At 55.6% G+C, this 10,916-nt stretch overlaps 1 protein-coding gene across 2 annotated transcripts; it reads left to right on the plus strand.

The window, feature by feature from the left end:
• The first annotated feature begins 360 nt into the window (after positions 1-360).
• On the plus strand, positions 361-7,287 carry LOC131192755 (E3 ubiquitin-protein ligase TRIM7-like). Of its 2 annotated transcripts, none has more exons than XM_058172246.1 (9): positions 361-579; positions 1,033-1,365; positions 1,597-1,692; positions 2,217-2,447; positions 2,564-2,586; positions 3,418-3,533; positions 3,879-3,932; positions 4,253-4,294; positions 5,551-7,287. In XM_058172246.1, the coding sequence occupies exons 2-9, from the start codon at positions 1,039-1,041 to the stop codon at positions 6,117-6,119; spliced, it is 1,458 nt and encodes a 485-aa protein (XP_058028229.1). In that variant the 5' UTR covers positions 361-579; positions 1,033-1,038; the 3' UTR covers positions 6,120-7,287. The 2 variants fall into 2 exon arrangements, with proteins under 2 accessions (XP_058028229.1, XP_058028228.1); XM_058172245.1 differs by having other exon boundaries at positions 917-1,365; positions 5,551-7,285.
• Positions 7,288-10,916: the final 3,629 nt, after the last annotated feature.

Here is a 10,916-nt window from a genome sequence, read left to right on the forward strand (position 1 = left end):
CTGAACTGACCCGGCCCCCACCCGGGAGGAACCCCCGGGGAAGCGGCCTTCGCTCCACGGGGACTTTGGCCACCATCTCGACTCTTTTGATTCCCCCGGGAGTATCGGGGGCCACGAACCGAAACCTGGGCAGCGCCCCCACGGTGCTCATCGCGTGGGCAGAGCGTGGCCGGCTCCCCCCAAGCCGCGTGCCGTGGAAAGGCCCGCCAGACCCCCGAGAACCCCGCGGAGGGGAGCAGCCGGGCAGGACGGGCGGCTCAGCGCTCCACGCGGGGACCTTCCCGAGGGGCCGCCCATGGCGGGGCGGGGCGGGGCGGGGCGGGGCGGGGCAGGACAGACTCCGTGGCGGGAAACGAAAGCGAAAGCCCCGGCGTCCCTTTTCTGCACCTGCACCTGCGCAGGCGCCGAGCCGGCCCTTCGCCTCCTGCGCGGCGGCTCTGTGGGCTGAGCGCAGCTGCCTTTCAGCGAGAGGGAAAGTTGCGGCCTCGGTCCAGGCTCCGGTGAGGAGGGGGCTGCTCCCCGCCCTTGGCCCGAGAGATCGGAGGCTGTGCTGGGCGAAGGGCCGAAGAGGCTTTGCAGGTGAGATCGATTTCCCTGCCCCGAAGAAATGAGGGGTTGGGATAGAAAACCTCCCAAGGTCCCTTCCAATTCTGTTACTCTCTGCCCACTGGGCAAACCTCCCCCCTCCCTCCCTCCCTCCCTCATTTGCAAGGAGCCCCCTTGCTTGGCCAGTTCTGGCTCTTCTCTGCCCACTTCCCCCAGGGCAGGAAAGTCTAGTGGGGGGGTGGGGGGCTTTAAGGCCTCTGGACCTTAATTGGCGGAGGCACGTTCTTCAGAGCACGTTCCCTGCGGGAGAGGGGAGGGGAGCCCCAGGCTGCCTGCTGAGAAGGAGCCAATGAGCAGCTTTCCCTTCCAGGTTCCGCAAAGGGCGAAAGAGAACCGAAGAGCCCCATGGCAGCCTCAGGGGAGGAGACGGCCTTGGGGCAGCTGGGCCAGGAGGCCACCTGCCCACTCTGCCTGGACTTCTTCCAGCACCCGATGGTCCTGTCCTGCGGGCACAACTTCTGCCGCGACTGCCTGGCCCAGCTGGGCGCCGAGTTTTCCTGCCCCCAGTGCAGAGCCAAGGTGGAGCCTGGCAGCGCCTGCCCCAACCGGCCCCTGGCCAGCATCGTCTGCCATCTGAAGAGGCTTCGGCTGTCTGGGGGAGGCCAGGAGGAGAGCAGCCGCCACCAGCTGTGCCAGGAACACGGGCAACCCCTGCAGACCTTCTGCTCCCGTGAGAAGAGCCTCCTCTGCCCCGGCTGCCTGGGGGGGCACCAGGGCCACCCCCTCCTCTCTCTGCCCGAGGCTGCCCAGGAGTACAAGGTAGGGGGCGGGCCCCCTGGGGCCAGGCTTTGCAAAAGGCGGAGCTGGGCAACCCCAACTGCAGATGGGGGGGTGGCAGACAGTTCTCGCCTCCTCCTGGGCTCCTACCTGCCCCTGGGCCCCCCAGGAGGGCCTCTCCTTGAGTGTGGCACAGAGGTCCCCATAGCCCCCCTCTGGGAGGGAGCGCTGCCATTGTGGACCCAGGAATGGCACCCTCTCCCCCGCATACAGGACCTGCTGGATGGCCTCCTGGAGCCCCTGAGGAAGGAGGAGCAGAAGCTGCTGGAGCAGAGGAAGGCAGAAGAGCAGAGCCGGCAGGAGTGCCAGGTGGGTCTCTTGGGAGGGGACAGGAGGCAGCCCCCCCTCACAGGGATGCTGGTTCTGCAGCTGGGAAATTCCCCCCCCCCCAGGGGTGAAATGTAAAATTTGTTAATACCAGTTCTGTGGGCGTGGCTTGGTGGTGGTGAGGTAATGTGACTGGATGGGTGTGTCCAACTTTTTTCTTTTACTTTTAAAAGCATTTCTTCTACAATCTCTTTAGCCAAAGAGGTTGTAAAAAATGCTTTTAAAAGCCTCTGACGATCCCAGCTGTGCTGCATGATCATCAGAGGCTTTTTTTTTTTTACTTTTAAAAGCAATTTTTCTGCCGAAGAAAAAATGCTTTTAAAAGTAAAAACAAAAACGTCTGATGATCGCACAGCTCAGCTGGGCATTGGGGGGGGCAGGGATTTTTGCTACGGGTTCTCCGAACTACCTGCCGCCATCACTACCGGATCGGGCGATCTGGTCCGAACCAGGAGCATTTCACCCCTGCTCCTCCCTCTGAGTCCCCCCCCTTCTGCCTCCCCCAGGAGCAATTTGCCGCCGAGAAGCAGAAGGTGGGCCTGGCGCTGGAGTCGCTGCAGGAGCTGCTCGGGGAGAGGCAGCCGGTCTGGCTGGCCTGGCTGGCCGAGCAGGAGGAGAAGATGGAGGATGAGTGGGGGGTCGCCCTGGCCCAGCTTTCCGCGGAGGCCTCCCGCCTGCAGCAGCTGATTGCCCAGACGGAGAGGAAGTGCCGCCAGACGGACGGGGAATTCTTGCAGGTGGGGAGGGGCTCTCGCTGGCCTCAAGGGGGGAGCAGGGGTTTCCCCCGAGGGTGTGGGGAGACCCGTCCACTTTTGCAAGGGCTGGGGCCCATTTCTCTGTTCCCCTCTTTCAGGACATCCAGGACACCGTAGACAGGTAGGCGCCATCTTGCCCTTCCCCACCCCTGTCTTTGTGGGTCAGTTTGTGCTCCGAATTTCTTGAGCGACCGGATCCTTTAGTCACCAAGAGATGCTGGTGGTGGGACCTTTGGGGCTCTCTGAGCGCGACTGATTTCCTGCAGCCGTTTCAATACCGGACTAGGTGACATGACCGGTGCTGGGAGGGAGGGGGGTTGACTCCCTCTTGACATACAAGTAGGTCTCCCTCAGTTGTGGTGCCGTTTATGGCTTGGTTGTTGGTCAGGCGTTGTGAACAACACAGGTGAGGAACCACCAACGCAGACAGACAATCCAACAGCAAACAACAGCCTAACCAGGGAGCCACCAACAGGCCAGTAGTACAGGCACTCCTCGACTTACGACCACAGCTGAACCCAAAATTTCTGTTACTAAGTGAAACAGTTGTTAACTGAGTTTTTACAACCTTTCTTGCCACTCTTCTTAAGTGAATCACTGCAGTTGATAAGTTAGTCACACCTTAGGAGGATCAGAATCACATGGACGTTTGTGTTGAGTTTGTCTCTTTCCTCACTTCTTTACTGAACTCTCCACTGGTTCAGTGCGCAGAGTCGGTTGCGATCTAAGCAACAAACAACGGTCGAATTACAAACAAGCCAGCATTCAGACCACATCCTAAACTCAGCTTTGCAAAATCTGAGTCCTGTATTCACCTGGCAAGATGCTGGAAGGGGCCAGCTTGCTTCACACACCCCACGGCCAACCCAACCCTCCCCCAGCCTCCCCCCCACCCCCGTGTTGTGGGGAGAGAGCCGGGTCGCTGTGTGAGGCCGCCCTCCTTGTGTCGCAGGTGCCGGAGTCACGTGGTGGGTCGCGTAGAGAGGGTCTCTCCCAGGCTGCAAGGCAGACTCAAGGCCCTCTTGGAGAAAAACGCTTCTGTGAAGCAGGTTGTGGACAATTACAAAGGTGAGGGGGCCTTTCAGCAGGGGGTGGGGGGTCTGGGCCCCTCTCAGGAGGAGCCTCGGGAGTTCTGGGGGGTTCTGGGTTCCTCTTCTGCCCCCCTTTTTACTGGGGGATCTCAGGGGAGCCAGACCCAATCCAGCTCAATCCAACCTCTGGCTGGGTAAAGGGGGGGCTGCCTCTTCCACCCTATCAGTCACCCCCGAAACCATGGCCCTTGTGGGGGGTCACTTGGGCATCTGGCAGGCACCGAGACGCTGCTGCCAACAGGGCGGCTTCTGCTCACGGGCATCGCCCACGAGTGGCTGTGTCTCATCCGGGCCTCGTTTTTTCTTTTCCTCCGAATCTCAGCCACTCTGCGGACGATTCTGACCAGGGAGAATCTGGAGCGACTTCTGGCCACGGGTAACCCCCTGGGGCTGGGGTGGGGGGAAGGAGGCATTGGGGAGGGGCTTGAAGCCCCGAGTGGAGGGCCCCAAAGGCAGCCTCTGGGGGAAGGCAGGGGTCCCTCAGCAGCCACACAGAGCCGGCCCTTCCCTGCCACCCTTTGGCCGCTCCAGAAAGGAGCCACGGTTGAGGCTGCTGGCAGGGCCTTCCGGGCATAGAAGAGCCTGGGAGGGGGAGGGGTGTTGCTCAGTTTTTGGTTGTGCCTGTTAGAGAGTGGGGGAGGGGGCTCTTTCAGAAAGAGCAGCCGGATTTTAAACTTGTCCCCCTTCCTTCCCCAGGACCTTTGCCACAAACCCCCCAAACTCCAAGATTGTCTAAAGGTAACAACACATGTGGGAAAGCCCAGGGGTTGGGGGTGTCTTTCCATAGAAAAGGGGCCCAGCTGCAGCACCCAGCGGCAGATGTTGGGCATCTGGTGCCTGGCAAGGGCCCTGCCTGAGCCGCTCCTCAGCCCTCCAGGCGGCTGAAGGGTCAGCAGACGCTGCCTGTAGACGGGGGGCCCCAAAGCAGCCACCCAAACGTGGTGGGTGGACAACCGCAGGGGTCTCTCTGGGGGGAGGTTTGGCCAGCTAACAAGCCACCCCAGGAAGGTCCCTGGAGCAGAGCAGCCCCATCGCCTGCCTCGGGTGGTCTCTCTGGGAGGAGGAGGAGCACTAAACCCACCACCACCAGAAACGGGGAATCCTCGGCTTAGGACCGCAACTGAGCCCGGCGTTTCCACTGCTGAGTGAGGCAGTTGTTAATTTTGCCCCATTTTACGACATTTCTTGGCACCGTTATTAAGTGAATCCCTGCAGTTGTTAGCAACACGGTTGTTAAGTGAATTTGCAAAAAGGGACACAAAAGTCGCCAAAGAAGATCCCATGACCGTCATAAATCCCTGCTAGTTGCCACATGTTCAAATGTTGACCAAGTGACCATGGGGTGCTTCACTGGTCATAAATGTGAAAAATGATCATAGGTCACTTTTTCAGTGCCATTATGGTTTCAAACCATCACTAAATGGTTGTAAATTGAGGACTACCTATTTATGCAATAAATACCTGAGCTGTGCCCTCCCTGGGTTAGACCCCCGGCCTCTGTTCTGCCAGAGGCCCACCCACGACCCCCACCCAGCACCCTTCGGAGGCAGCCCCGCAGGCTGCAGAGGGTGATACATTTAGGAACTGGAGCTTGCCAGGCACCGCATCTCATGGCAGTGAGTTCCAGAGATGACCGAACGGCCCACTTTGCTCCCTTCGGCATCCTGCTGCCCTCCACCCGCTAAGCAGGTGCAGCAGCCACTCTGCCCTTCCCTGAGTGGGTGAGGCATCCCCTCAGACGGAGCTCCCCAACCTTTTCGGCTTTGTGGACCAGTGTGTGTGTGTGTAGAAAGGAGATGGTCCTGTGTGTGTGGTGGGCAAGCACACACGCAGCACAATATCTTGGGGGGGGGGATGCGCGTGCCACCCACCACCTCTGTGACCCGGTTCCAAAAGGCTCCAGGCACGGTCGGTGGGAGAACCCCACTCTAAGAGCTGCTTCCCCCTCCCCTGTTCCCAGCCCGCCTGAGAGTTTTTTGTTCTCCGTCCCGCAGTCTACATCCAGCTGAACCCCTCAACCGCCCACCCCAGGCTCTGGTGCCAGGGATCCACGGTGAATTGGGCCAACAAGTATCAGGAATGCCTGGATGTACCAGAGAGGTTCAACCGGGAATTCTGTGTCTTGGGCTATGGGGGATTCACCACAGGATGGAACTGCTGGGAAGTGTCTGTGCTGGAGGCAGACAAAATCGCCCCTGTGTGGGGCAGACCGTACTGGGCCATCGGGGTGGCCAAGGGGTCCGTCCGCAGGAAGGGGAGCTTCCAGCTGAGCCCCCAGGAGGGAATCTGGGCCGTGGGGAAGAGTGTTGGGGGGGAGATAGTCGCTTTCTCCAAGGATCAGCAGAAGCTGAGCTTGCAAAGGCCGCTGCGGAGGCTGCGGGTGAGGCTGGGCTGCGAGGCAAAAGTGGTGGAGTTCCTGGACGCGGAGGTGGAAATTCCCCTCTACACCTTCTGGACGGGGCCCTTCCTTGGGGAGACGCTCTGGCCTTTTTTCTATCTGGGCCAAGAGGGGGTCACCCTTCAATGTGAGGAATGCTCTCGTCTTAGAACAGGGTTCCTGTAGTGGTGCCTCCTGGCCCCTCTGAGCCCCCTTTTGAAGTGCCCCCTTGTGTTGGCATTCAGGGTAGACTTCAAGGGCAAAACGCCCCCCCCCCCATAAACTGAATTGCAGTAGTCTAACCAGGACATGAGTGACGGGAATTAGCAGGTGGAAGCTTTTTCCAACCTAGAAATAAGAAATTTCCTAACAGAACAATTGAAGAATGGGAAAGAGTTGTGGGAGCTCCATGACTGGAAGTTTTCAAGAAGAGACTGGATGGTATAAGGTCCTCTGGCTTGAGCAGGAGGGTGGACTAGAAGACCTCTGAGGCCCCTTCCAGCACTAGGACTCCGTGACTCTGCTCAGGGCCTTCTGGTCCAGGGAAGAAGAAGGTCATAATGACGTAAGCAGAGATCACAGAGATGAGACGATTTTGGGATAAAACATCTGATTAAGGGCCTCGCAATCCTGGTCTGGTTGAGTCCGAACCTGTTCCAATATTCCAATTGTATCTGGACCCTTACGTCCATTTCTAACTTTGTAAAGTGAAATTATTATTTAGCTTTTTGCTGTTTACTGTGCCTTTAAATTCTTAAGCTTATGATTAATAATTTCTTATGTTCAGAATGTATTGATTAAATTCATATGACCACTCAATTCACACATAAGTGACTCTGGGCAACTTGGAACAGGGGTCTCCAACCTTGGTCCCTTTAAGACTTGTGGACTTCAACTCCCAGAGTTCCTCAGCCAGCTTTGCTGGCTTAAAGGGACCAAGTCTTAAAGGGACCAAGGTTGGAGACCCCTGACTTAGAATACTTAAAACACCACAAAGAAACCCATAACCCCCATCCTATGCACACACGGCAGCAACAACACAATCAAATTGGCCACTTTTTTAATTATTATTTTTTACAAACACATCAATCCATGAACAATGTGGCGCCTGGGTGTCATACATTCTAATACAAATAAAACTAATAGCATTAGTCATAGTCATTACTTTCAATCCAACTTATACATTTTTAATAGTAATACATATTTATATAAAGTTGCAATCTATCATTCAATTATTCCATGTTTTCTCTTTATTACTCTTATTATATTTGAATACAAATAAAACTAATAGCATTAGTCATAGTTATTACTTTCAATCCAATAATGAAAGATTGCAATTTTATATAAATATCACTATTAGAAATATATATTCTAATAGTGATACATATTTATATAAAATTGCAATCTCAGTATTCAATTAATCCATGTTTTCTCTTATTATTACTCTTATTTTCTTAAATAAAACTTGTTTTGTTATATAAACTCTATAAAATATAGGGTATATAAAACCCTAACCCTAATATACCCTTTTTCTCTTATTTCTATCTCTTATTCTAACTTGAAATCAAGCACTAGATCGACTCCATCTGTTTGTGGAGCCAGGATCAAAGGCAGGCTCAGCAATTTTGTCATTTTGAAGATCTTTCATAGCTAATGAGCAATTTCTAAAAGTGACTAGAAAGTGAGATTTTTGTAACTTGCTGTCCTTTAAAAGCCTCTGACGTGAATGGCTGATGGGGTCGTCTCCTGGGGCTCCAACCAGTGTCCCACAGTCTCCTTGCAGGGAACAGCCGCCCGGAGCAGATGCGGGAGCTCTCCCATCCTCTCCTAATCCAGAGAGTTTCCCTGCAACAATCTTCGCTCTCTGCCATAACCTTCCCTGGAAGCCCAGAGAGGCGAAGTTCATGCTAGCCACGAACTCTTCAGCCCTGCCTGACTTTATATTGCAAGGTTCTTCCAAGGCAGATACAACTGTGAACTCGGCAATGGAGCCGAGCAACTCGGGGGCAGGTGTGGCTGTGCCCCCAGGGAGGCTGGCATCAGGCAAAGAAGCTCACCTGCTCCCACGGGCCCAACTCCAGCCTTCCAGCCACGGTTATTTGCCAGCGGAGCCTCTGAAAGGCGTTTGGGCTTTCCGGAGAGCAAGAGCTACCACGACCTGCCTCCTCTGGCATTGCAAGGTTGGGCACAGCTCCGAGAGCGGACAGTGTTAATTACACACACACACACCCCAAAGCCCACCTGGGCCTCCCTTCCATGGGCCCTTTTGGACCCAGCCAGGGAGAGACGGAGGCCAAGACCACCAAGCATTACTTATTATGGGATGGAGAGAGATGTTGAGGGCCAGAAGGCAGATCCACCAACTCCACACCACCAGCCCAGCTCCCCCCCCCCCGCCCTGTCCCAGACTGCCTTCCACCACTGAGGACCAGGACAAAAGGGAGCATCACAACCTTGAAAATGAGTTCAGCTGAATGGAGAGAGAATCTGTTCAAAATCCACCTTTGGACGGAGTTCTTTGGAAGAGGCGGGGGGGGGGGTGGAATTAGGAAGGAAAAGCCCCCCCCCCACCCCCAGTGACAAGAAGGATGCAGGAGGAGCACCTGGGCAGAGTCTGGAGGGGAGGCCCACCAAGCGGGGAGAGGAGAGGCCAGTGGGGGATTTTTGGCAAATGCACCAGCCAGGTGCAGGAGGGGGGGCGCAAGGGGCACTTTTGGGGCTCAGCCTCCCCTCCCCCCACAGAGACAGAGGGAGGTCCTGGCTGGACCTAAGCTGATTCACGAAGTTTCTCCCTGCAAAATGGGGTTGATGTCCCGAATCCTGGGAAGCAAAGGGCTTCCGATCTGGCCTTTTGCATCTTCCATGGAAGGCGGGCAAAAAGGGGTGAGCTGGGGGTGGGGGTGGGGGTGGGGGAGGTCAGGACCAACCTTTTCCTTGGCTGAAGGAGGTTGGGTGGGGGAGCTGTCTTGGATGGGGGGGGGAGATCTTTCCTTCGGTCCAAGGTCGGCTCCTTGTCTGGAGCACCCAGGATTGGTTGTGCTGTGATCAGGACTTGGCTTTGGTCGGCCGGATTACAGCCTGTGGGGTCAACTCCCCAGAGAGGTTCCCACATCTGCCTTGGGGGTGGGGGGGAGGGAGGGAGGGGGCTGGAATTGGAGGCTTCAGAGTTGTTTGTGTTTTCTGAAGGGGATGTTGGGGCAGCCTCTTTTTTAACCTTAAGAAAGCTTGTTTCCCTCTTCTTAGCCAAGGCCGTTTCTTCGGTATTTTATTTATCAAACGTATTTTCCACCCACCCTGTGGTTGAAGGCGACTCTGAGCAAGATAAAACACGCAAATCTTTCACAACTATAAATATAAAAGGGATTGGAATTACAAAGATTAAAACAACCCAAAACCACGGGGGTGGGGGGGGTGCGTTGAAGGGGAGAGGTGGGGCTGTCTTCTCTGTCAGGGTGCCAGCCTCCTCCAGCCAAGAGCTTCTCCCTTCCCAGGCCTTTCCTCAGGGCTGCACATGCGACAACCACAACAGGGGCCACAACCTGGAACTCCTTGAATACACTTGGAAGTTTACAGCTGGGAAGGAGCCTCTGGTGGCTCAGACTGCTAAGACTGTTATTAACACAGCTGCTTGCAATTACTGCAGGTTCAAGTCCCACCAGGCCCAAGGTTGACTCAGCCTTCCATCCTTTATAAGGTAGGTAAAATGAGGACCCAGATTGTTGGGGGCAATAAGTTGACTTTGTATATAATATACAAATGAATGAAGACTATTGCTTAACACAGTGTAAGCCACCCTGAGTCTGCAGAGAAGGGCGGGATATAAATGCAAATTAAAAAAAAAAAACGCAACCCACAAATCTCGCCCCTTGTGGAATATTATCTATGATATTCAATGGTTCAAATCTCACATCTAATCCATGCTTTGCTTGATCGCTCGGCATTGTTTGTGTGCCCCATGAAAGGACTTCCCCTCCCCCCTTAATAAATGCTGCTTGCTTTGCCTGAATTACTGGGGGGGGGGGGTGTCGTATTTTTGAGTGGGCAAAGGAGCCCCTCTGCCAAGCACAACGTCTCTCTCAAATCCAGGGATCAATTAAGGAGAATCGTTGAGGGGTCCTTGGTGGTCCCTGAGCTTGGTTGTTTTCTTGCAAACGTTTCACAACCCAAATAGGTAGCATCATCAGTGCTAGTAGGGAGTGGGGGTTTCCTTTCGGTTGAGAGCAAACCCCCCTCCTAACCACCACAACGTTGCCTAGTTTGGGTCATGAAACCTCTGCAAGAAAACCACCAAACTCAAGGGGCCACCAGGGACCTCCCCAGGTTCTTATCCGCTCCACACCAAACTCGGGGTGCCTGACTTCGGAGGCAACCGATCTGAGGGCTTGTCCAGGACAGCGGAGCGATGCCCTTCAGGGCTCGGATGAGCCACCTTCGGCCACAGGTGAGTTGTCCCAGGCACCTCCGGAGGAGTCAGGCGAGCAAGGAGGCAGGAAGGACAAGCGCTGACGGTCAGCCCTTGGGAGAGAAGTCGAGGGAGGGAATGAGACGGGGGAGGGAAGGGTGCCCCCCTCCGGAGCCAGCTGGGGCTCAGGACAAGAGACAAACCCAGCCGGGAACCCATAAATTTGCCACTTGTGGAAGGTTCTCTGCATGAAGAGCTTTCAAGTGTTCGAGCCTGGCATGCAACCGGTGTCTTTGTGGGACCAGGTAGCCCTGCCCGTCCAGCAGGGAGCGGCCAAAGGAGAGCAGTGGTCATCCTGTGCACAGGGAAGTGGACAGTGCCCTGGACGCAGGGAGAGAGGGGGCCAAAGTGGGGCTCCTTTTGCTGGGGACCGTCTGAGTGCAAAGTGAGCAGAAGCCTCCCCACCAATTGGACCTTGGGGTCCTGTGGCTTGAGCGACAAGTCACCCAGAGGAAGGTCCCAAAGGCGAAACCCCTGATCTGCCACACCAGTTCCCCTGACCCCTGAAGGGGTGAGGATGG

Source organism: Ahaetulla prasina, chromosome 2 (assembly GCF_028640845.1).
Source record: "Ahaetulla prasina isolate Xishuangbanna chromosome 2, ASM2864084v1, whole genome shotgun sequence".
NCBI lineage: Eukaryota > Metazoa > Chordata > Lepidosauria > Squamata > Colubridae > Ahaetulla > Ahaetulla prasina.